At 34.6% G+C, this 26,942-nt stretch overlaps 2 protein-coding genes across 5 annotated transcripts; both read right to left on the bottom strand.

The window, feature by feature from the left end:
- Positions 1-787: 787 nt before the first annotated feature.
- On the bottom strand, positions 788-2,221 carry LOC136025014 (serine--tRNA ligase-like). The gene has a single exon (XM_065700641.1). It carries the CDS (start codon positions 2,219-2,221, stop codon positions 803-805), a length of 1,419 nt encoding a protein of 472 aa, XP_065556713.1. The 3' UTR covers positions 788-802.
- On the bottom strand, positions 788-22,122 carry LOC136025015 (zinc finger protein 593 homolog). Of its 4 annotated transcripts, none has more exons than XM_065700642.1 (4): positions 22,021-22,122; positions 14,077-14,167; positions 5,604-5,704; positions 788-2,564 (listed from the first exon to the last, which is right to left on the bottom strand). In XM_065700642.1, exons 2-4 carry the CDS (start codon positions 14,164-14,166, stop codon positions 2,327-2,329), a joined length of 429 nt encoding a protein of 142 aa, XP_065556714.1. In that variant the 5' UTR covers position 14,167; positions 22,021-22,122; the 3' UTR covers positions 788-2,326. The 4 variants fall into 4 exon arrangements, with proteins under 4 accessions (XP_065556714.1, XP_065556715.1, XP_065556717.1 ...); XM_065700643.1 differs by having other exon boundaries at positions 22,017-22,084; XM_065700645.1 differs by having other exon boundaries at positions 22,032-22,082.
- Between the last annotated feature and the right edge of the window lie 4,820 nt (positions 22,123-26,942).

Here is a 26,942-nt window from a genome sequence, read left to right on the forward strand (position 1 = left end):
GCTGATTCGGACTATGAAGTCTAGTGCCGTTTCTTTAGCTTTACACTGTTTTGGTTCAGACCGAGTTGAAACTTTCGTTTACACTCTTTGGATCTAGTTGCAACTTTCGAAGACAGCTCTTTTTTTTGGGGGGGGGGGGTTGAGGGAACAAAAATGACTTCAAATTTTGCGTTGGGAGAGAGAAGACAAAATAGTTTTCCTCTGATCCTCACATATAGTTTTATAGGTTTTACATTCCCCCTTGTTTGATAGGCTTTGATGCTAGTCTAATAATAATCTACCACACAAACTACCAGTTAATGTTTTTTAAAGAGACCAAAATTTCCCTTGAAATAGGATAAAATTGTGGAAAAATCAATTTTCATACAACTTAGAGAAGCATTTCTCTTTCCGTTTACATTTGGTGATTTTTTTTTTTGCCATCTTCTTTAAATTCACATCGCATGTTTATTGAAACTGAAATCTTGAAAACAAGAATTTCTCGGGAGACACTTAGACTATTTTGGTCAAATCAACAAGAAGAATTTATACAAAAAAAGTGAACACAGCAAAACGCATGCAAATATTTTGAAATTAAAGCTTCATGTTGGTAACTTTTTTTCAGTTACGCTATTCTAAGCGGCCTAAAGATTGCTTATGGGAAACACCTTACCTAGAATTCTACATAATGCTCTAATAGCTACATTCCTGTCTTCTTCTTTGATTAACTTGCACTTTTTTTATATTACAAGTTAAACGTTTTCTTCAAGTAACATACCCTAAATCCGATTAGACTAAGACGACAGAAGAGCCAAGCAACGTTTTATTCAACAAGTGAAGGTCTACCATTATCGTTCCAACAATGAACAAATGCATTAAAATCTATGCAAGTGCTAAATACAAAATTAACAAATTGACCTTCCCCTCTAGGATGAAAATATACATTCAAACGTCTACTAATAAATTCGCCTATATTTGAAACACAGGCAAATTCAATATATTTCTTTTTGGATTGAGAATACATTTCAAAACTAATTTTTGCCTTCTCATACCGCTTCAGACTGGAGAGGGGTGCTTTGGAAACGCGAAAATGAACTGGTAAAACAGAATAAAAATTAATTAATTTATCCACCATAAAATCGACTTCCCCAGATGATTGTTCATTATTTACCAAACTTAAAGACTGGACACACGTCCTCTGAGAAGATTCAAAGATATTAGTTCCGTCTGATACACTATAACACCTTCCTAAGGTAGAGAACCGCAAAGGCGTTTCATTGCGCAAAGTTGTTCGTGCAACTAGCGTACACATAGCTGGAAGTGACGCTCCGCCGACAACCCTAAAAGGATCACTACTATCCTGTTCATTCATAGTAAACACTTCACTATAATCAATGCCGCAGCCTTCAACTATAGCTGACTTGACAAAATCAGGAGGTGAAATTAATCTACAATTTTGGTTTAGTAAGTATTGAAGAAGCTTGTTGCAAAACTTTAGCTCTAAAAATGCGTTTTCTTTTGTCATAAAGTGAAATGAATCAGGAGAGTTTAAAGCAAGAACTATGTTTTCGTCTCCAGATACTGAATAGCCTGAAGGTTCACCAAAACTAAGAGTTTTAAAAGGTTCATCACAATAATCATTTGGTAAGGATAACAGTTTCATCATCGTAGGAACTTCAATTTCTTCCAAAATCTTTTGAATCCTTTTTGCTTCATTCCTCAATTTAATTCCAGTTTCTTTCACTGTGTCAAACTCTTTCTGAAGATCACATCCACTTTTCTTATTTAATTGTTTTCCAATTTTTGAATTTTCTTTTCTTCTAGATTCAATTTTCGCCTTTTCCGCAATAATATCCTCATAATTCTTCCAAAGCTCCAACAGCTCCCTCGCATTTAAACGGTATCCCCTTTCATTCAAGTTATACTGCAACCGTTGGAAATCCACCAACTGCATTTTATCAATGCAAGGCTTAACCAAGGAATCGACTTGTCGCCCTAAAGCACCAGGAATTGTCAAATAGGACTCAGGTCTAACTACTGCAGCGGTATAACATGATCGACTAAAATAACATTCAGATAGAGCAGCAAGCTGGCCCGATTTAATACGATACACCTCTATTTGATTAATTTTCTTGAACTTGCAAAGAGGTTGAGTACTCATAAAGCACGACTCATTAGATAAGCCACTGATTCCGAAGGTGGAACTAAGTTTCCAAACAAATATTCTTGAACTGAAACGCATTCTTATTAAAAATATAAATATATCAATCTAATAAGTTGAAGAAGTATACGAATACTTGAAACAAACGTTGCATCGCCAAAGAAAACTCAGCTCAAAACCACTGGTTTACATAGAATTCAAAAGCTCGTTCACTTCTTCCATTTTTTCTTCAATTTTATTCTCTAATGCTTTAGGGAATAGGGTCTCAATCACTCTTTTCTTAGGGGGGATATAATTCCCTTGTCCAGCAGCTCTAAGACTTTCTTCAACAGAATACGGTTCAAGTTCAAGTGCTTTTAACCGCCTTTTATGAACTTTGGATCGAAAATGTTCTTTAATTGCCTGGTCGTCAATGAAGTATCGTCTGGAAGAAAAGAAGTAAACAAGAAGTTTAGAAATGGGAAATAGATGTCAGTGCTTCAAAAGGAGTAATCCTTACGCTTTACAAGAAAAAGCATGAATACAAGAGAAAGAGAGGATACGGGCCCATCTTACTCCTAAAGTCTCTGAATATTTATGACTTCCCGAATAATTCCATTTAATTTCAATATAATTCGCTTGCTTTTCATTTTTTTTAGTATACCCCCCCCCCTCCGCCTAAGCGAATTCCAGCGCGTATTTGTGCAATGCCAAAAGCCAAAATTTTAGTAGTGATTCCTTGGATCAACCTTGAGTGTTGCTCACCCCGCCTTACCTGAGTGCGCATGTATAATCAGATGCATATAGGCCCGACGTTTAGAGGGACAGAGTTTAGAAGGTTTTCCAAGAAAAATAGAGAGAGGAGGGGTCAGATAGCTCATTCAGTGCAGTTTTGGTTCAGATTTTTTCGAGAAAAAGATCCCCCAAAGTAAATCTGTGAAAACCATTGCAAAAGGTGTTATAGAGAGGCATAGGTGAATGCATTGTACTGCTGCCACCCCATATTTCTATGTCAACGTTAGGATTTAGCTTGTCTAATCAATAGGAGGGGGAGAGCAAGGAGAAAGTTATTAAATTTAAAACTCTTATCACATAAGATAATTGAACAGATGTAAATTATTTTAAGACTGATAATGGGTACATCTTCTCTTGATTGGTAGCTCTAGGAAAATTTTCTGAGAATGCAAGCCAAAGAATCCAAGTCCAAACTGTATTTCTGCTATATTTTTGGTCATAAATAGATACCGCTACTGTATTCCCAAAAAATTACTATAATTTTGCTCTCCTAATACATCCCTTCGAAGTAGAGCCTGACTGATAGCTTATAAATAATGTAACAAGAGGAATAAAAATAATTATAATTAAAAACAAAATGGAACAAAACCATGGCTCCCTCAAAAGACTTGGAATGCAAAAGGGGTATAACCTGAATGGTCATACTAGACAATCACTGAAACTGCAGAGATAATACCCGTATAAACTTCTGATTAGAAAAATAATATAAATGAAACAGATAAAAATACACTTTTATACTTTTTTAAAGACATTTCAGGGTGTCATCTGATCTGAAAAACATTTCAAAAATCTGATACGAAAATTTGGCTTAGGGTAATTTGCCTGTAACTGGATCTAAAACAATCTACTGTTTGAACGCTCAAGCTGCTGTAAACACGTTTCGACAGGTCACTCTACCCTACTTGGCCTATAAATTAATACAAACTTGGCACATAAATTAATACAAACTTTACATATTGTGATCGAGTCTTTTCAGAAATGGACAATGGTAAGCCTTGCGCTTTTCAATACAAAATCGAGAAAACAAATCATTTGAGAGCTTTTAACAGAACTTATGAGCATTTCAAACTAGTTGACTAAAAAAAACTGGTTCCACGATTTGGCTTATCCTAAATAGAAATGGTTTTTCAGAAACTAACAACAAAAAAATTAATTAAAAAATTTACCATATTTTGATAACCATTTGATTTATTTGAGAATGTGTGCCTGAAGTTACAGGCATTTCAACTCAAAAGGCTAATTCAACGTTAAGAAACGATGAAATTATCTTAATTATTTTGATTTTTGGGCAATTACTTTCCTCAGAAAAGAAAAATGCAGTAGATAAACTATACATAAATTTCCTTAGATACGAAGTGACTATGCTAGAATTCATGCATTTTTATCCTCCTGTAGCCTTAGTCAAATCAAATTAGGATATGAAGCTAGTTTTGAAAAAGCTCACACGACAAAGCCGCGAATAAGCACTATAACGACTGGGGTTCAAAGCTACCTAGTGCTAATTCCTTGATGAGTGGCAACCCTAGAGGGAAATATAACCAACAATCTGACGTGGTTTAACGCTGGGTTGACCTAAGGGACCTCATCCTACGAAGAATTGTGAGTAGTGGTAGTGGTCTGACATAAAATCGTATATTCGTTTATGGTTTGGTAACAAGTTGTTCCTTTTTTTTATTTAGCCCTTTTCCCCTTTTTTAATTTAGAAGTCTCTTAATTTTCTGTCATAAACGAAAATCGTAAGGCTATTTATCGTATAAAAGATGATTACATTTTTTAAAGACAACCATGGTTGAAATGAGTTTTTGTCTCTTTTCCCAATTTTTTAACAAATCAGTACTAAACACTGTGACAAGTTTTTTTCCTGAAGACAGAACGATAATCTAAATAAGGAGAGAGAAAGAAAGAACGAGTAGACATCGAGAAAAAGGAAATAGGAAGTGAGAAAAATTGGCCATTTATAAACAATTATAATTTAAAATGGAAAATATTCTTCCTTTCAATATCAAAACACATTTACTGCTGTCATCACGTATGACAGTTTTAGCGAAATTTCTGTAACACGGAGGCTGAGTAGAGTTTTTCATGCTGCGAAATCCTGCGAACTAAATAACATTTTATTCTTTTTTGCCAACATAATTACGCAAATTTAGGTAAGCTGCATCAAAGGTCCACCATCGAAAAGCGCAAGAAAATCCTATTTTGACAGCAGTTATTAAAAGAACATGATGTTTTTGAAGCCTTGTAGCTGTCCTAAAATTAACTTCAATTTTGGTTCTTTGACATGTTTAAAAACAGAGCATTTAGTCCCACTTACCAATTTCCCATGCAAAGAAAGCTCAATTAATTTGTGAGGATAGAAAAAAGGGGGATAATAACAATTCTTCCCATTCTTCCATTTACCTCTGCGGCTGTTAATCCCCTTAAGTAAAGTTGAAAAAAATAACCAGCTATAACTAAAAACCAATCAAGGAGCTGATCAAAGAGTCCTTGACCTTTACAAGTGAGAAATCATCAAACATGAATTAATTTTATAACATTTATTTTACTATATCAACAAGATATAATACGTATTGTAATTTATATTTCCATGCTTGGAAAGAAATCCCAAAGCTTTTTTTTTCTTTTACAGAAATACCTACTTATTAGTGGAGGGTCCCTAAAAGAAGAAATAAGAAAGAAAAGAACGTACGCGCAGTGGACACAATAAAATTGACCACCTCCTGCCTTTTCAAGGTCAATTGGCTGATTTAAAAAATTGTCGACAACTTCTGCCTTCAGATCTGCATCAATCTACAAACAAAAGGAAATCGGAGAATATATAAATATATTCTATACATAAAAATATATAAACATTATCTAGGCATACTCCATATGCCAGAGATTCTAACTTACTATACTGAATATCAATGGCAACCCAGATCAGTCATGGCAGGATGATAGAGCACCTCAATGCATATGAATTTCATACACATATTTTTCATTGCTGTTGGCAAGTCTCAGAGCTATTTAGTTTTAATTCCATTTCAAGTTAACTCATTGGTAATCCACGGATTCCTGCATTTAAAAAAATTAGAGGTCTTGTATAAAAGTTTTATTTTTGTTTTGTTTTAGTGCATGTCACTTATAGGCTTTTTGATGTGGAAAATGCAGCATTGGAGGAATTACAGTCTGAGCAACAAAATACACTGTTTAAAATATAACATAAGTTTTTTTCATCATGTTGCCATACCAAAAGGCCATGAATACAAAATAAGACACAAATAAATAGTCGCTTTATCAAAAACCCTTCCCTACTCTTAACATAGATGATTCCATAAATATTATATGTCTTTACACTTTCGCTACAACAATGGCAGTCACAGCGTTAATCACTCATTTAAAAAAAAATTGTGTTAGAGCTAGATATGTCAGAAGCTGTTGGGCTAAATTGCACTTGAAAACACACTTAGTTTGGAGCTAGTCCAAAAATGCACTCAAAGCTAGGTAGCTGATAAACTAGCTAAGATTGTTAGATTTTTGCAATAGAAAATCGATGCATATTGAGACCAATCAGTTAGTTGATATCGTTCTGCCTACAGTGGAGGAATGTTTGTATAAATTAGGCAAGTGAATTGGAAAGATGGTGAATTTTAGAAGCATTTTACTAACTAGCTAGTCCATTTGGCTGTTTTTTTTTTCTTCCAACAGTGAAAACAATGTTTTATTATTTAGTAAGTAAAACTACTGAATTTTCCTCTCACGAGAATCCTTACAAAAATATACGATCATTTTCACACTGTTCGAGTAATCTTGCTTTAAAAATAAATTAAATTGCTTAAATTGTGGCACATGACGCCATATTTTAGTTATTTTTTAAACTATCCAAGCACACTGGAGGAGGGACTTGGTAGGACGGTTTCTGGTGCATGAATTTATCGTTGAGAACCCTAGAATCATGAACTGTGTCGTATTTAAGGGTAAGGTCGAAAAGATAAAAACTTCATGGTTTTTACGTGAATTAATTTGATGGTATACATTTTTTGTTACTGCCTGGATTATTTGTATCTTAGATTTGGTATATATATTCTCTGGATTTTAATTGCTTTTTGTTGTTCTTTTTAAAATTTTCTAGCTTCTATTTTTTTTCGAATGCTTTTTTGGGGTTTCTTGTTGCTTCTATTCCATTTGTTTTAGAGGTCACTTGCATTGAAGACACCCTGGGTGCATTCCAAAATCCAATTACCATTAATGATAATTAATTATTAGTAGATTATTTTTATGTTTATTATTATTTCCAAGACAACTCAAAACACAAAATTACAGGTCACTTTTATGAATCTCATGTTCAGAACGAACTACACTGTTAGCCCCTTTTATGTATTAAATAAAAAAAAACAAGTTTTTTTCAATTGAAAGCAAGGAACAATATTAAAACTTAAAACGAACAGAAATTATTAAGTATACGAGGGAGGTCACCCCTCCTCAACACCTCACCTTTCATGCTAGTTTTTCGGCATTAAAAAAAAGGTTACTTCTTGTTCTAATTAAACGCTCTTGTGTTTCAGGAGTCGTTTTTTTAAGAATTGGGACGAAATTTAAACTTTAGCGCAAAGAGCGAGGTGTTGAGAAAGTGACGACCCCCTCCTACACGCAATAACTTCTGTTCGTCTTAAGTTTTAATCTTGCTCCTTACTTTCAGTTGAAAAATTTGTTTTGTTATTTAATTTCTGATCGTTTTTAACCGACGCCAGAAAATCTGGCTCCACCTCCAAGGAAAAATCCTCCTCCCCATGGATAAATCCTCTGGACAATTCAATCCTGGTGAAAATTTGCCTTGGATAATTACCCCTAACACCCGGGCGTAAAATTGAGTCAGTAAGGAGAAAGCAATACATATAAAGAAATTTCCTATAGGAATTCTGGCAAATTCCCCCAGTATACAATTTACCCTGAAAAGTTCACCCCCTGAAAAACTCCCTCCAGCAAAATAAATAAATGAATAGGTGCTACGACAAAAAGAGGAAAGTTTCAAATATGAAAAGCCATTAGAGGGTGAATTAAGGAGATATCCGGACATGGACATCTTTTTTGGTTGCAGGTCAAAACCAGAATATAAGCCAGAATATAAACATTGAGGAGTGACTGGGTCATAATGTTTTAATTTTAAAACAACATTTTGATGGACGCACCTTCATCATCTGCAATGCTAACTGTATCACTAGACATCAAATCATTTTTAACCTGTTCGTCAATATTTTTACCATACGTTCAACGCGACGCTGAACTGTTTTACCTGACAACAACACATTTTTTATTCGCGCAATTATTTTTTTATTATTAGTGAGGTCGTTAAATAAGTGTTCGTAACAAATAATGAATGCAATTCTCAATTAGTACCAATGCTAAGAGCTGCAACAAAGGGGGCCGATATAGCGTGATTTTAGCAGGTAACAAAAAAATGTTAATTTATTTTGATAACTAAATATTGTAGGTCCTGACAGCTACTGGATACAAATTCTTCTGTCAATATTTCCAAATATTCATACTTTTATGTCCCATATTTTAAAATATCCATTTCTCTCTCTCTCTCTCTCTCTCTCTCTCTCTCTATATATATATATATATATATATATATATATATATATATATATATATATATATATATATATATATATATATATATATATATATATATATATATATATACAAGTTGTCTGTCTGTCTGTCGAGTGGCGTCCGTGTTTGTCTGAATCATTTCATCATATACCAATTCAAAAACGAATGTATTCAAGCCGATGTAGCTGAGTTGGTAAGGCGTCATGTTCCAGGTTCAAGAGGTTCCAGGTTCGAACCTTGTCTTTGGCATTAATACAAAGGAAGAAAAAAAAACTAAAAAAGGTAAAAACTACAAAAAAACTAAAAAAGCTAAAAAACTAAAAACTAAAAAAGAAAAAAAACTAAAAAAATGTAAAAACTACAAAAAAACATCTAAAAACTAATCAAAAAACCAAAAAAGGAAAAAAACTAAAAAACTAAAAAATATAAATAAAAATAAAAACTAAAAAAGGTAAAAACTACAAAAAAAACTAAAAAGAAAAAAGAAAAAAAGTAAAAAAAGGTAAAAAAAAACTTAAAAAGAAAAAAGGAAAAAAACTAAAAATTTATTTCATCATACCAATTCAAAAACGAATGCATATACTGACCGGGACACCGGGACACAAATGACGACCGGGACACGGGGACACAGGGAATATAAATGACGACCGTGACACTCAAAGAGAAATTACAGACTGGGACACCAGGACACAAATGACGACCAGGACATAGGGAATATAAATGACGACCGGGACACAGGGGCACAACTACAACGGGGAAGCCGGGGGGCACAGGGGGATATTTTTTAATTTTTTATATAAATGACAACGGGGACACAGGGAATGTTCGATTAGCAATCACCATCAACAAAGCTCGAAGGCAATCATTAGAATCATGAGGTATAGATCTGAATACGGATTGTTTTTCCCATGGACACTTATATGTTGCATGTTCAAGAGTCGGTAAACCTGACAATCGATTTATATGCACAGACAATGGGACAGCGAAGAATGTTGTATATTCGCAAGTTTTACGTAGTAAAGAACATATAAGTCCCCGGGGGAGGGGCTGCAAGTTACAAACTTTGACCAGCGTTTACATACAGTAATGGTTATTTGGAAGTATACATACCTTTTAAGCGGGATTTTTTGGTTTGAGAGGGGGGGGAAGGGGTTGAGGTGAGGGGGCTACGAAGGAGGATCTTCCTTTGGAGAAATTTGTCATGGGAGAAGAGAAACTTCATGAAGGGGGTGCGGGATTTTCCAGCACTATTAAAACAAGAGCTAAGAGCTCATATGGCACTTGTGACGAGGCAAGAAGAGCTAAGAGCCAAGAGCTCATATGGTATGAGCTCTAACAAAATTCTAACAATCAATAGATTGATTTAAAAGGAAAATCAGAGGCTTAATGCCGGTCAGGATTTAAAATAAGAGCTCTGAGTCACGATGTCCTTCTAAATATCAAAATTCATTAAGATCCGATCACCCACTCGTAAGTTATAAATACCTAATTTTTTCTAATTTGTCTTCTTCCTTTAGCCCCCCAGATGGTCGAATCTGGGAAAACGACTTTATCAAGTCAATTTGTGCAGCTCCCTGACACACCTACCAATTTTCATCGTCCTAGCACGCCCAGAAGCACCAAACTCGCCAAATCACTGAATCCCTCTCCTCAACTCCCCCAAAGAGAGCGAATCCAGTACGGTTACGTCAATCACGTATCAAGGACATTTGCTTATTCTATCCACCAAGCTTCATCCCGATTCCTACACTCCAAGTGTTTTTCCAAGATTTCCCCCTCCAACTCCCCCAATGTCAAAAGATCTGGTCAGGATTTGAAATAAGAGCTCTGAGACATGAATTCCTTCTAAATATCAAATTTCATTAAGATCCAAACACCTATTCGTAAGATAAAAATACCCCAATTTCACGTTTTCCAAGAATTCCGTTTTCCCCCTCCAACTCCCTCCAATGTCACAGGATCTGGTAGGAAAAAGCACAAGATCCTTCTAAATATCAAATTTCATTAAGATCTGGTCACCCTTTCGTAAGTTACAAATACCTCAATTTTCAAAATTACCCCCCCCCCCAAACTCTACCAAAGAGATCAGATCCGGTCCGGTTATGTCAGTCAAGTGTCTTAGACAGGTTTTTATTCTTCCCATCCAGTTTCATCCACATCTCTCCGCTTTAAGTATTTTCTAAGATTTCCGGTCCCCCCAAACTGCTCCCCCCCCAATGACGCTGGATCCGGTTGAGATTTAAAATAAGAGATCTGAGTTACGAGGTCGTTCTAAGTATGAAGTTTCATGAGGATCCGATCACTCCTTCGTAAGTTAAAAATACGTCAAATTTTTCAAAATTAACCCCCCCCCCAATAGAGCGGATCCGTTTCAATTATGTAAATCACGTATTTAAGACTCCTGCTTATTTTTCCCACCAAGTTTCATCCCGATCCTTCCAATCTAAGCGTTTTCCATGATTTTAGGTTCCTCCACCCCAAAATCCCCCCAATGTCACCAGATACGGTGGGGATTTAAAATAATAGCTTTGAGAAATGATATCCTTCTAAATATCAAATTTCATTGAGATCCAATCACCCGTTTGTAAGTTAAAAATACCTCATTTTTTCTAATTTTTCAGGATTACCCCTCCCCCCTAACTACCCCAAAGAGAGCAGATCCGTTCCGGTTATGTCAACCATGTATCTAGGACTTTTGTTTATTTTTCCCACCAAGTTTCATCCCGATCCCTCCACTCTAAGTGTTTCCCAAGATTTTAGGTTTCCCCCTCCCAACTCCCGCCCCCCAATGTCACCAGATCCGGTTGGAATTTAAAATAAGAGCTCTGACACACGATATCCTTCTAAATATCAAATTTCATTGAGATCTTAATGAAATTTGATATTTAGAAGGAATTCATGTCTCAGAGCTCTTATTTCAAATCCTGACCAGATCTTTTGACATTGGGGGGAATTGGAGATCTTTCTAAATATCAAGTTTAATTAAGATCTGGTCACCCTTTTTTAAGTTACAAATACATCAATTTTCAAAATTAACCCCCCCCCCCCCCCAACTCCACCAAAGAGAGCAGATCCGGTCCGATTATGTCAGTCACGTATCTTAGACAGGTTTTTATTCTTCCCATCCAGTTCCATCCTGATCTCTCAGCTTCAAGTATTTTCTAAGATCCCCCCCCCAAATGATGCTGGATCCGGTTGAGATTTAAAATAAGAGATCTGAGTTACGAGGTTCTTCTAAATATGAAGTTTCATGAAGATCCGATCATTCCTTCTTAAATTAAAAATACGTCATTTGTTCTAATTTTAAGAATTAACCCAATAGAGCGGATCCGTTCCAATTATGTAAATCACGTATCTAAGACTTTTGCTTATTTTTCCCACCAAGTTTCATCCCGATCCCTCCAATCTAAGCGTTTTCCATGATTTTAGGTTCCCCCACCCCAAATTCCCCCAATGTCACCAGATCCGGTCGGGATTTAAAAAATAAGAGCTCTGAGACACGATATCCTTCTAAACATCAAATTTCATTGTGATCCGATCACCCATTCGTAAGTTAAAAATACATCATTTTTTCTAATTTTTCAGAATTAACCCCCCCCCCCCAACTACCCCAAAGAGAGCGGATCCGTTACGGTTATGTCAATCATGTACCTAGGACTTGTGCTTATTTTTCCCGCCAAGTTTCATGCCGATCCCTCCACTCTAAGTGTTTTCCAAGATTTTAGGTTTCCCCCTCCCAACTCCCCCCTCCAAATGTCACCAGATCTGGTCGGGATTCAAAATAACAGCTCTGAGACACGATCTCCTTCCAAACATCAAATTTCATTAAGATCTGATCAACCGTTTGTAAGTTAAAAATACTTCAATTTTTCTATTTTTCCGAATTAACGGACCCCCCACTCTCCCCCAGATGGTCAAATCGGAAAAACGACAATTTTGAATTTAATCTGGTCCGGTCCCTGATACGCCTGCCCAATTTCTTTGCCCCAGCTTACCTGGAAGTGCCTAAAGTAGCAAAACCGGGACCAACAGACAGACCGACAGAAATTACTCCGTGTATGAAAGGGGCTGTTCCCTCCTCAACGTCCCGCTCTTTACGCTAAAGTTATTTACTGTTTTATAAAGTAGAATTGAGAGAAAGAGTCAAACTCATTCATTGCACAATTCATTTTAACATGCTATACTTTTTTTTCGGAATTGCAATGGATTACTCGGTGACCGTGGGTCATAAGTGACAAGAAAATGGCATAATAGTAAGATAGTGTATTGCCATGTTGATAAATTGAGAGGAAGTACTGATAGTGTGTAAAAGAGTTCTTGGAATATGGTGGTTGTGAAATTTGAGTTAGGTTACTGAATAGAATTTTCGAAACAGGGAAGTACCCAGTGATTTTAGTAAACCTTTAATTAAACTTCTCTATAAGATAAGTGATAAGACTGTGTGTAGCAATTACTATAGCATGAGCTTGATTACTGTTGGAAGTAGATTATTTAGCATGACGATACTTATTAGGCTCGGAGCTGCTGCATCTAAAAATTTAAGAGAAGAACAGTGTGGTTCCAGGAACGGAAGAGGGTGCATCAGCTAAATTTTATTCTTAAATTAATAATGTACAAATACCTGAATCATCAGACCTGTTTAGTCTTCAGTTAATAGCTTATGAACCATCATTTGATATAGCTGTTAGAAAAGCTTCAATGAAGGTTCTTTCCTTGTGTGGTATACTAGATAGTACATTAAAATAATTAACGCTATAGACGAGAATAGTATTGCTGCAATTAAGGTAGGAAGTGCGGTTAGTAGTTGATTCTGCCTTGAACCAGGATTTAAGCAGAGTTACATTTTATCCCCATTTATATGGATTATTCTGATGGACTTTGTCTAGGAACACAGAAAGGTTATGGGAGAAAATGACCTGAAATAGGAGAGTAGAACTCTCCTATTATAAATATTATATAAAGTAATAATAGTGCTTTTTTTACCGTTTGTGTGGAACCAAAAGGAAAGCCAGCATTCCAAAAAGGGGTAAGAAGAGGTCGTAAGAAAGCATTAAAGTAAATGTCATGGTAGGGAGTGAAAACGAAGCTATGAATATATTTGGGAGGAGGAGCGTGCGCAGTTGTTTTAGGCTCAGGCAACTTGGTACTACAATGAGATGTTAATAGTAGTAGTAGAGACACACAAAACTTAATTACTTGAAGTTCACCAATCTTTATGCTCCCTTTTCTTACAATATCCCTAAGTTTTTTAAATATGTATTATAGTGTAACTAAATAAATTTTTAAATATCATCCAAGCTATTACAGTTTAAAGAGAAAAGAAGCAAAAAAAAGTCTAGCATTACATACATTTAAAATATAAAATTTCTGCTATAATAACTTTGATAACCTGAATATCACTAATCTCAAGTTAGGCTACAGTTTTCTTTAAGTGTTTAGGATTCTATTGAATTACAAACTGAAGAAAAGCTAAAAGTAAATTCTGAATTTGAATTCTCACTATTTCTATGCTGAAAAGCCTGTGGACTACCACTTCTTGATTTAATAAATCAATAAACAAAACAAACCTCATCCAAGTCTTTAGTTTTCCTTTTAAGCCTGTACTTCTTTTGAATGCCAGTTTCTCCACGGTGGTATTTCTTCCTTTTATATGTCATCCTGGAGAGAAAACGAATTTATAACTAAATGTTATGCATACAGCTAAAATGTATAGATTAGATACATAGGGTTAAAAATGATAAGAAACTATGCCTCTGGATTGCCTAAAAATATTAAATTGTCAGATATTGGTTGTTTATTTATTTTAATGAATTAGGATAAGAGTAATGTTAGAAGTAGAATGTTTTCCAGCTCAAGCTATGCTGTTCATATTTGCTTACCATATAACTAGCCTTTTGTAGCAGCTGTAGTCATAATAAAACTAGCAAGGCAAAATTGATAACCCAAAAGCCTTTAGCTTAGTTGAGCAAATCAAAATTCTATAACTGCAATTAATAGCTGTTTTCTGTTGTCTGAAAACTAAATTGAATGGCCAGAACAGTTTTATTTACTTCTGGGGGAGGTAAGCATTGTCAGTGTCAACAGCTTTCTAAATTCCTTTACTCCTATCAGGTTTTTTAAAAAGCACTTTTTGGGATATTCCTATGCAAATTACCTAAAATCTGGCAATTTATACCAACAATATGTTATTTTTATTTTAGAATCATTAAATAGAAGCTTCAATTGTGCAAAATGTTTATATATTATATATATATATATATATATATATATATATATATATATATATATATATATATATATATATATATATATATATACTAGCTGTTGGGGTGGCGCTTCGCGCCACCCCAACACCTAGTTGGTGGGGGCGCTTCGCGCCCCCCCCCCAAGCCCCCCCGCGCGCGTAAGTCGTTACGCGCCATAATAGTTACGCGCCATTGTAGTTGTGTCCCTATGTCCCACCTGTGAATATAGAAATATATATATATATATGGTTTTAACTACGTAAAACTTGCGAATATACAACATTCTTTGCTGTCCCATTGTCTTTGCATATAAATAGATTGTCAGGTTATCCCCCTGTTTCCCCCGGTGTCCCCGTTGTAGTTGTGTCCCTGTGTTCCGGTCGTCATTTATATTCCCTGTGTCCCGGGTCCCGGTCATCATTTGTATCCCGGTGTCCCGGTCTGTATATACATTCGTTTTTTGGTTTTGTTTTTCTCCTTTATTTTTTTCCTTTTTTTTCTTTTTTAGCTTATTTAGATTTTTAGATTTTTTAGTTTTTTTTATTAGTTTTTAGTTTTTATTTCTTTTTAGTTTTTTTGTCCCGGTCGTCATTTATATCCCCCTGTTTCCCCCGGTGTCCCCGTTGTAGTTGTGTCCCTGTGTCCCGGTCGTTATTTATTTTTTAGTTTTTTACCTTTTTTTAGTTTTTTTAGTTTTTTAGCTTTTTTATTTTTTTTATTAGTTTTTAGTTTTTTTGTAGTTTTTGCCTTTTTTTTTTAGTTTTTTTAGTTTTTTAGCTTTTTTATTAGTTTTTAGTTTTTTTTGTAGTTTTTGCCTTTTTTTAGTTTTTTTAGTTTTTTAGCTTTTTTATTTTTTTTATTAGTTTTTAGTTTTTTTTTGTAGTTTTTGCCTTTTTTTTAGTTTTTTCAGTTTTGACGTCACCTGATCCAGTTTTTTCAGGTGACGTCACCTGATCCACGATCCACAGATCCACAGACAACTTATTTTTATATATATAGATAGTTTTTTTTTTTTTACTTATGTCCTGGTCGTCATTTATACTCCCTGTGTCCCGGTGCTTTGTTGATTGCTAATCGAACATTCCTTTTGTCCTGGTCGCTTTCTCTTTGAGTGTCGTCATTTATTAGTTTTTTCCTTTTTTTTTTAGTTTTTTATTGGTTTTTACCTTTATTTTAGCTTATTTTTCAGTTTTTTCCTTTTTTTTTATTTTTTTTTTATTTTTTATTTTTTTTAGTTTTTTACCTTTTTTTAGTTTTTTTAGTTTTTTTAGTTTTTTAGCTTTTTTACTTTTTTTATTAGTTTTTAGTTTTTTTTTGTAGTTTTTGCCTTTTTTTAGTTTTTTCAGTTTTTTTTTTAGTTTTTTATTGGTTTTTACCTTTATAGTTTTTTTAGTTTTTTAGCTTTTTTATTTTTTTTATTAGTTTTTAGTTTTTTTTTGTAGTTTTTGCCTTTTTTTAGTTTTTTCAGTTTTGACGTCACCTAATCCAGTTTTTTCAGGTGACGTCACCTGACACATCCATCCACACATCCACAGACAGACAACTTATTTTTATATATATAGATATCACTGAAATAAAAAAAATATATATATATCTGAAACTATAGCCATTTTTTCCCCTTTTCTAAGGCACCTTCATTCCATCCTGTTCTTTCTTCTTGTCCTTTGTCAAATATTTCCATTTTGCATCTCCATATTAAATTGTCTAGATTTAACAATAGGTGATCTGAGAAGTGCACAGGGTAGCAAAAAGCACCAAAGACATGGGCCTCTTTAAATGCTTATGTTTATTTAAGATTCTTGTTTTTGTTTTATTTCACTTTCTTTATCTAAAAAGTAAAAGCAAAAAAATTACAAACAGCTTGTAAGTCTGAAAATACCCAACATTGTTTGGATTTTGTGCAAACAGAGAGGCTATAAACAGATTGGGACAGAGATGGAGCATGTATAGTTGTTATGACCTTGGGCAGTTTATTGTTGCAGTGAGTTGTTAGTAGTAGTATGGTAAGAACCCAAGTACTTGGCCAGTGACTAATGTTGGACAAATATCTTGATTTAAAAACATCTTTTCTACACATAGACTCCTAACCATGAATATTATGTATACAGGGTTAGACTTGAGATTGACTAATAGTTTAGACTAGACTAACCTAGTTGTGATTGGCTGATTAAAATCTTGAAAAACTTATGGTATTTCAATATGTGAATTTAGACAATAGTCACTACTACAATGTAGCCTATTTAAATAAAATTATTCTGTTTCACAAAACCTGTCTTATATTAAACCTGTCCAAGATTGACTATCTGTGGTTTGGATTATGTTGTTCTAACTTTAAGACCTTGTGTCCTAGGTTGGAAAGTATTTTCCAAAATCAGACTCAAGCTTTAAATGTGTGTCCAAGATTAGGCTCTAATATTGTCTATCAGTAAATTTGAAACTGTGAGTGTTGTATATAGCTAAACAAAATTGAGCAAAACCAAATAATGGTGGCTATTGATTCTCCACTTCATATCAGATGTGGAAATGAAGAAATTGAACAGGTTGTGGAATTCAGGTACCTTGGAAGCATAGTAAAGAATATGGGATCAACATACAAAGAAATAATGACCACAATAGGTCAGGCAAATATGACCTTCAATAGGCTCAAGCTCAAGTTACACCTGTTCAACAGCAACATCATCCCAGTCCTCTTTATGCAGCTGAAACCTTGAGTTTGAACCAACAACAGGAGAAGAGAGTCCTTGCATTTGAGAATAATTGTCTTTAAAGAATTTTAAATATTCATTGGTCAGAAATATTCACAAACAAAAAAGTCTGCAAACTTGCAAATCAGCTTCTGGTGACTGACATCATTAGAGCTTGGAGGGAGATACTTGGGTCACTTTCTCTGAATGCAGGACACTCAGATCTCAAAAGCCACTTTACATTGGCACCTAAACAGAAGTCAAAGAAGAGAGGACCTTGGAACACTGCAACAAACATACCAGTCTGATCTAAGCCTAATGCACCATGAATGGTGCATGGTGAAAAATATGGTCTGAATCTGCCCACTGAATAAACACAGCAGAAAATGATGGTACACCAGCTGTTCAGTATGAAATTTATAAATTTGCTATAGAATCTAATTTTGAAGGTATAGAAGAGACTGACATAAATGAATTGCTAACTTTGCCCAATAAAGAATTCTCTAATGAAGAACTACTGCAACTGGGATTTGCATATAAAGAAGGTGGCAGTGACCATTCAATAGAAATCTCCAAAAGACAAAATTTAGCCTCAAAACAAATTTCCAAAGAAATGTGTTTGATTGTTGAAGCTATGGAGATTTTTTTTCAAAAACAATCCTGACAGTGGAGGGAGTTTTAAAGTGTCCCAGGTAGTATCTACAAATATCAGTTGCTACAAAGGAATTTGTTTTATGTTGAAAAAAAAAAGCTGTTTTGAACCAGTTTTTTTTGTAAAAGGAAGCCAAATTACAACAACACTCATTATGGATTCATCAGGATGTGATGAAGTTTAATTTCGTTTTTCCTAAATTGATTAAATACAGTAGTTTATTTTGTTTTATTTGGATATTTTTTTTTGTTTGTAGGTAATAAAATTTCATAGTATTGAAGTTTTTTAATGTCTACTTTGTTTTTGGTTTTTATGTTTTGTCTGGTTTTTATGTTTTTCAAATGTAGGCCTATAGGCTGCTTTTAAACTTCTTACTAATGTGAAAAACAGGCTGGGTACAATTGTAGCTTAGCTTTAAAAAACAGAAACATGTTAATTAGATCATTCTGACTTCATAATATGCAGAAAAATTGTAGCTAACACATTTGCAGCTAGCTCTAATATACAGGGTTACCCAAAAAGATGCATACCCACATTTTATTTGATAAAAAATCCATTTTTAATGAATGTCTTTCTGTTGCAGGATGTGAAAGGTGAACCTATGGATGATCATTTGCAGCTATAGTTGTTCTGAAAATGTTTTGGACAAATCAGCAAAAGATATTCTCACTGGAGATCTATTTTGTGACAAAATCATACCAAAGTGTATAGATTCAGTTTTGAAAGTGTTTTCATTGTTGCAATTTCCATCAAAATCAACAATTGTTAGTTGGATTAAGAAGTTTAGAGAGAAAACAGACAGAAGAAAACATTGCTGCAGTGAGGGACTCAGTAGGATACAGCCCTAGGAAATCAGTGTGTAGACGCAGCCAAGAACTCAGAATGACAAGGGAGTCACTGTGGCATGTTCTTACATCTGATCTGCACCTATACCTATACAAGATTCAAATAAAGCAAAAATTAAGTGATGCTGACAAGGAAAAGCAAGTAACAATGTGTGAATGGTTCTGTAATGTGCTTGAAAAAGATGAAAACTTTCTTGAAAATGTTTGGTTCTTGGATGAAGCCCATTTTTTGCTTTCTGAGCATGTCAATAGCAAAAACAATGTATACCAGGGAAATCCACAAACAATTGAAGAACTGAAAACTGCCATCACAGCAAAAATAAGAGCCATCCCAAAAGAGGAATATAGAAAAGTGATTCAAAACTTTGCCAGACAAGTACAGGTTTGCTTGCAACAAAATGGTGGACATTTGGAACACACCTTGGGAAAGTCATAAATTGACTAAAAATTGATAGAAATAGCTGAAACTCTAGTGAATGTCTTCCATAAACTGAATAATGTGTGGTCATAATTTGAAATGAATAGCTTTTTAATCAAAACCATAATTGAAATTTCCATGGGTATAAATCTTTTCGGGTCACCCTGTACTTTATCCCTCCCCCAATAAGAAGGGAATATAAAGCCCAAATTGGTAAAATTCTACTTTAGCTACTTTTGTTTATCTTGAAAAGGGGTTAGGTTAGGAAAATGAAACTTTATGGGGTAAAACTCTAGTAAGTGACTTCTTGCTATCTTGGAAAGGGGTTAGGTTAGAAAAATGAAACTTTCAGGGATGGGTCTACAGGCTAAAGTATGTCCCAGGAAGGTACTTTGAAGTACCTACCTTCACTCCTTCTCCCTCTTGAGGGCCCTGACCTTTGATGACCTTTAAAAATACATGTGTTATAAAAGTGAAACCTTGCAAAATAGATCTTCTGCTTGAATGAAGTACAACAAAATTGTTTTCAGCTTCACAACTTTGCTCAATCCCAATTTATAAGGTTTTGAAGATATGCAAATACATTTCCTAAATTTTGAAAAAAAATATTGATATGGCTCAGAATTCTACTAAAATAACAGGAATTGCATTTTCAGAAATAAAGGGAGAGTAAAAGCAACTGGTAACTGAAAATCAAGGTAAAATGTTGTTTTATCAAAATTTCAATAGACCTGTCATGCAGGCAAATTTCAGGGCCCTCTAGAGGAAGAAGGAGCAGAGATGGGTATTTTAAAATACCTTCCCAGGATATACTTCAGCCTGTAGACCTATCCCCAAAAGTATCATTTTCCTAACCTAATCCCTTTCTGGGATAACAAGAAGTCACTTAACTAGAATTTTACCCTTTTTGGGACAGGTCTACAGGCTAAAGTATGTCTGGGAAGGTATTTTGAAGAGCCTACCTCTATCTTCTCCCTGTAGAGGGTCCTGAAATTTGCCTAGCCTACATGACAGGTATATTGAAATTCTGATAAAACAACATTTTACCTTAATTTTCAGTTATCAGTTTCTTTTTCTCTGGCTTTAGTTCTGAAAATGCAACTTCTGTTATTTGAGTAGAATTTTAAGCCATAGGCCTATCAATGTTTTTTCTTTCAAAATTTAGGAAATGTAGGCTAGGCCTATTTGCATATCTTTAAAACCTTATGAATTGGGATTGAGTGAAGTTTTAAAGCTGAAAAATATTTTGCTGTACTTCCTTTGAGCAGAGAATCTATTTTACAAGGTTTCACTTTTATAGCACAGATTTTAAAGGTCATCAAAGGTCAAGACCCTCTGGAAGGGGAGTGGAGATAGGTACTTCAAAATACCTTCCTGGGACATACTTTGTCAATGTTACTATTACCTGAACAATTGTTTAGGGTCAATGTTCCTATTACCTTAACAATTGTTTAGGGTCATGAAACTATTGTTAATACATGCATTTTGACTTTTGGAACATCTTTTCTCTTTTGCAAAACTACCATAAACTCACTGTTATGGATTTATTCCAGCCCAAATATTCTTGTATTTACACATATAGAATTGTAATCATTTCCATTTTTGTTGATTGGATATTTGAAATCACAAATCAGTAATAGTTTAGAAACAAATTTGGGCTATATATTTGCACATTAGGGGGATGGGGGTAAAGCATAGCATATATTAAATATGTAAACTATCCATTGCTGTATTTAATATATGCTATGCTTTACCCCACCCACCCCCTAATGTTCAAATATATAATAACCCCATAATGGTGAGTCTGCAGTGATTTTGCAAGAGAGAAAAGATGTTCTAAAAGTCAAAATGTATCTATTAACAATAGTTTCATGACCCTAAACAATTGTTAAGGTAATAGGATCATTGACCCATACTTTAACCTGTAGACCCACCTATGAAAGTTTCATTTTCCTAACCTAACTCCTTTCAAAGATAGCCAAATGTAGCTAAAGTAGAATGGCCTATTACCCCCAAATTATTTATTTCCCATGTAGCCTATGTTGCTAACTGTCACACTTTTGTCAACTTAATAACCATAAATTAGATAAATGCTGACAAAACCAAGAAACAGAAAACACATGGGAAATATAACCAATAATTTGGGCTGTATATTTGCATAGTGACTGAGAAGAGGGGGGAGGGCATGGATTAAGTATAGTTGAAGCTTCATAAATGTATAGCTTCAAAATGTGTCAAGTATAATTTTCCTACAAATTATGAAAGAAAACGTGTTTCCTTCCCAAGAGCCATAGGCCAATTGTGCATTTATACCATAGGCCTACATTATTTTTTTTTGTGATAGTACAAAAGAAAAACTGCATGAACAAAACTTCAAATAGGAAAATTAATTCTAGGTATGAAAGATACTTGATAATTCTTCCTAAAGTAAAATTCTAGTTTATTGACTTTTGGCTATCTCAGAAAAAGGTAGGGAAAATGAAACTTTCAGGGATAGGTCTAAAGCCTTAAGTATATCCCTGAAAGTTTCATTTTCCTAGCCTAACCCTTTTCCGAGATAGCCAAAAGTCAATAAACCAGAATTTTACCCTTCCTACTAGCGTTAAAATAAGCTAGGAAAGGATTGTCATATTCTACTCCTAGAGCCTAGTTCCAAAATTTACCAACGTGAAACGTGCTTTAAATTCTTTTCTTCGACGTGGCCTAAATTTTTCTTCAAGCTATACCTCCATTTTTTTTAGCCTGTTCAGACGCACGGGAAACGGTCAAAACCAATCGGAAACCAATGGGAAAACCGATAGGGTTTGAGGCTTGGAATTTTTCGATTACTGCTCGGTTCTTCGTGTATTGTCGAGCAAAAATTAGCAAACATTTTTGAGATTGGAAAGCATTTCAATTGTTAAGCACAAGAAAGGTCGAGATTTGGTGGCTCTTTTTGTCTTGTATATATAGCAAACAAAAGAAAGGAGGATATCTGGCAAAAGCACATAATATCTGTGATTTTCAGAAAAAATTGCACCTACCGTTTGAACGTTTTTCCTTTCGCACTGATTTGTTTTTCTCATTTGTTTCCTTATGCGCCTGAACCTGGCATTAGCGAAACATTTTAGCATTTAAATTGGTAAATAGTTTTTTACATTAGAATAGAGGCCAGTAACCTACGAGGCTCTTTCGTCACGAAAGTGTGGCTCTTGAGAAACCCTTTGTCATTGCGGTTGAGCATGTTCCACAATATAAAACGAGCCAAAAAAGTATTAAAAACACTAACACTAACTTCTTTTCACGAAGAAGAGAGTCATACAGAATTGAAAACCAACGATACTAAAAAAAGCTCATATCCACACATCTATCCCTGCAAATATTTAAGTTTTGTTAATGGTTTATTTCCAAGATAATTTGATTTCAGATTTGTGAAAAATATTGCTGCGCTAATCTCGCGAGCACCAAAACTTGTCGACCATCATATTGTCAAACTGCATATGAGAGGATTAGTACTTGCAGTTTGCCGGATAAAAAAGAGAAAATAGCTCGAAAACCAAGTTTGTGAAAAGGTTTTGAATTGCCAAGTGTAACAGCGATGCATGTTCACTATTTATTTGCCATTGTTCAGCAGCAATCGGTTGTTAATTGGTTGGTTTTCAGTTGAAAATACGTGAAATTATATTTAAAATAGGGGTTTGTTTCAGAAAAGGTTGTGAGGTGCTGAATGCAGGGGAATGGTCTTCATAAGTTTTTTCTCACCAAATCTCGCTGCAATTAAATTATAAAAGGCTATGATAATTTATAGGTTTGATTACATTTTAAAATTTGATTAGAATTTGTAACTGAAAGTTATTGTTCATTTTGTCTGGATGATATTTTCCATCCCAGAATTCTAGCTCTTTATCAAATTTGTTATGCAAGTAAGAAGGTTATTTGACTCTTTGAACTAAAAAATCTGCTGTTCACTTTCCGACAAAGGGTATATAAGGCTATTTTCCACCATTCTAGCCATTACTCTTAGCTAGTATTTGTTAGAAGATTTCTTTTACAAATCGGATCCCTGTTGCAGAAAAGTCTTGGAGAGTTTCAACCGTAATATTAGATTAACAAATTAGATAAACAAATGAATAAAGAAATATCGAATAAAATAATAGCTAATAAAATAATACATTAGTAAATTTGACGAAATTACTTGTTATAAGGTCTGTGATTGTGTTGTAAACTGGTTGTTAGTTTTTTTGTGTTTCATTTTTGTTTTTTTAGTGTATATCTTGCCAGTGCCTTGGGCAAATTGTTTAGTTCTTGGGGTTGCCGTTAAACTGTGGTAGTTGTTTGTTCGTTATAATAAACTCTCTCTCTCTCTCTTTCTCTCTATTGTAGCTTTAAATTTCTCATACAATTATTACATTCCCCTGAATTAATAGCCATCAGCTTTTGTTACCTAACAGCTCTGTTCCTACCGTTAAAAAAAAAAGAAAGAAAAACAAGGAAAAAAACAACAATAAACAGCTAACAACTGGACAGCACAAAAAATGCCTATATTATAGGCGTTTTTCGGCCGTCTAAACATAAAAAGCTAGCTAGCCATTTCCCTAAAAATTACGTTTTCATCGTCCAAACAACAAATTGTCAATAAACATTGTTAGAGAATTCTTTCAACAAATTAAGTGATCGGTGGGAAAAATTGTTCGAGAATTTGATGTGTAGTGAGTGTTATAACATTGACAGAGAACTTAGGACTGCTAATATGTCTTTAAAAAACTCTTGGGCAAATTGGAGACAAAACCTTTTCCAACAAATTGAAGAAAAAACTTATAGTTTATTTTGGCTAGACCAATGCATTCAGCATCATTTTTATCTGCCTTGAAATTTTCAAGCCTTATTTCCAATTTTTCAATTTTCCACTCAATTATTCTTTCTCTGCAAATTGTTAGCAAACAATTTTTTTAATTAATAATTCTGTTTCCGTATTCCTTACAAAAAACTGTTTGTCAAAGTTGTGAGACCTAACAGTTGCACGTCCGATATAGATCTCATGTAAGGTATGAGTACCCTATAAGAGTGGAAACGGGTAGTACTGTTGAAAAAAAACAACAAAAAAACAAAAAAACAAAAAAAAACAAAACAAATACAGTTACAAAGTTTGAAAAAAATGCCAAGAAATGCCAAATGCTAGATGGCAACGGTGATCTTTTCGACAGTAGCACCACTTTCGATAGTATATATATAAATATATATATATATATATATATTGTAGTTGTGTCCCTATGTCCCACCTGTGAATATAGATATATATATATATATATATATATATATATATATATATGTTTTTAACTACGTAAAACTTGCGAATATACAACATTCTTTGCTGTCCCATTGTCTGTGCATATAAATAAATTGTCAGGTTTACCGACTCTTGAACATGCAACATATAATGGTCCATGGGAAAACAATCCGTATTCAGATCTATACCTCATGATTCTAATTATTGCCCTTGAGCTTTGTTGTCCCATTGTCTGTGCATATACAAAGCCGTATGTACTAATAATGACGTCATATGCAAACGCTCTTTTTACAAACAAACAAACATGCATACACACTACTCGTTTTTATATAGATAGATAGATACAATACAAATTAACTGCGTAAAACTTGCGAATATACAACATTCTTCGCTGTCCAATTGTCGCTGCATATAAATAGATTGTCAGGTTTACCGACCCTCGAACATGCAACGTACAATTGTCCATGGGAAAAACAATCGGTATTAAGATCTATACCACTTTTTTCTAATGATTGACCTTGAGCTTTGTTAATGGTGATTGCAAATGCTAATCGAATTGGGAATTGCAATCTTTTAAATTGAAAAGGCAGATCCGTTGGAATCATGGGAATGCGAGGAATAAGAACAGCCTCACCCTCAAAAGGCCCTGTCAAGATTGTGGCCGCTATTAGGTTTTCCATTGTTTTTTTTTTACGGCAAGTCGCGTGCCATTGCAAAGCTTACTTGTAAAGGACTGCCTGGTCTCGAATCTTGGTCAAAACAATATTGTTGATTTCGTGGACGTCTATATTTTTGGGTGCGAGAATCGCTCTTTCACTTAGCCATTTATTATTTTTATAATTTTTTAGAATATTCGGAAATACTTTTTCAATCAGTTCATTTTTGGACGTCACTAAATTACAGAAATCAGTAGGTAGTTGTATACGTCCTGGAATTGAGTCTACTGGGAGCTTTCCGTATCCAATTGCCAGCAATTGATCTGAAAATGTTTGACCAGAGTCATCGTTTTGCAATCGGACACGTATATTTGTAGTTAATTTTAATGTTTTTACGTGTGCCCATAAATTAGAATTTTTCAGGCAAGCATTCATTTCGTCCGCAGGAGTTGATCTAGGTATTATAGGTAATGTTTGCCTGAAATCTCCCGCAAGCAATATTAATGTGCTGCCAAAGGGTTTCGACTTCCCTCGCAAATCTTTCAAGCATTGATCCAGAGCCTCGAGCGATGTGCCATTGTGCACTCATCCCAAATAATAAGTTTGCATTGCTGCAATACTTTACCCATCCCAGATGATTTGGAAATATTGCACGTGGGAGTTTCTGTAGAATGCAAATTCAGAGGCAATTTCAAAGCGGAATGAGCAGTTCTTCCACCAGGCAGCAATGTTGCGGCTATTCCGGACGACGCAATTGCCAACGCTATATCATTTTTTGATCGACTTGGTGCCAGAATCAGTTTTATCACAAACGTTTTACCAGTACCTCCTGGCGCATCCAAAAAGAAAATTTCTCCAACGTTGTTATCGATACAATGCATTATCGTATCATAAATGTCTTTTTGTTCCGACGTTAACTTGGAAATATTATTTTGTACATACGACAATAGATCACTCGTACTGTAACTTTGTTCAAAATCCAATTCTACACATGTCGAAACAGCAGCGATACGGTTAGGTGAAGGCATTCCCAAATCCTGAAGAGGTTTGTTTGCCATACGTACGCACAAATCTTCTTTAATAACTAAGGTGTAGTTATAAATTTCTGATGTAAAATCAAAAGTCATATCTGACGTCTCTAACTGTTTTCGATGGAGTATATCTTCGGACATTTTTGACTTATATTTTTCCCATAACTCTGTAGGAGCTGGTGGAGAGCAAGTTGTTAAAATGATGCCAAACAATGCACGAATTTGACTTGGGGTTGACGTTTCGCACGCGTCACTGCTTTCGCGTTGCTCTGGTAGTTCCTCGGCACGCTTTCTGTTCTTTCTTTCTCTATCAGCCTCAAGCCAGTTTCTTTGCTGTTCTTTTGATTCCTCGGCACGCTTTCTTTTCTGACTTTCTCTATCAGCAGCAAGTTTTTTGGCATAGACTCTTTGAACATCTTCCTCGGCTGTTGCCATTGTAAGTTCATCAGTCATTTTAAAGTTAAACATTAATAGATTTCTACGTGAACGCATGTCTTAAATATCTTTAACGACGTCGCCATACGTACGCACAAATCTTCTATAATAACTAAAGTGTAGTTATAAATTTCTGATGTAAAATCAAAAGTCATATCTGACGTCTCTAACTGTTTTCGATGGAGTATATCCTTGGACATT

Source organism: Artemia franciscana, chromosome 3 (genome assembly GCF_032884065.1).
Source record: "Artemia franciscana chromosome 3, ASM3288406v1, whole genome shotgun sequence".
NCBI lineage: Eukaryota > Metazoa > Arthropoda > Branchiopoda > Anostraca > Artemiidae > Artemia > Artemia franciscana.

Bases quoted from the DNA above. Each gene is read 5' to 3' on its own strand.
- LOC136025015 (XM_065700642.1), bottom strand. From the start codon at position 14,166: ATGACATATAAAAGGAAGAAATACCACCGTGGAGAAACTGGCATTCAA. The intron at 5,705-14,076 runs GTTTGTTTTGTT...TTTTGTTTGTAG, and splicing joins AAACTAAAGACTTGGATGAG to ATTGATGCAGATCTGAAGGC. The intron at 2,565-5,603 runs GTACGTTCTTTT...CTTTTCTTCCAG, and splicing joins TTTTATTGTGTCCACTGCGC to ACGATACTTCATTGACGACC.
- LOC136025014 (XM_065700641.1), bottom strand. From the start codon at position 2,221: ATGCGTTTCAGTTCAAGAATATTTGTTTGGAAACTTAGTTCCACCTTC.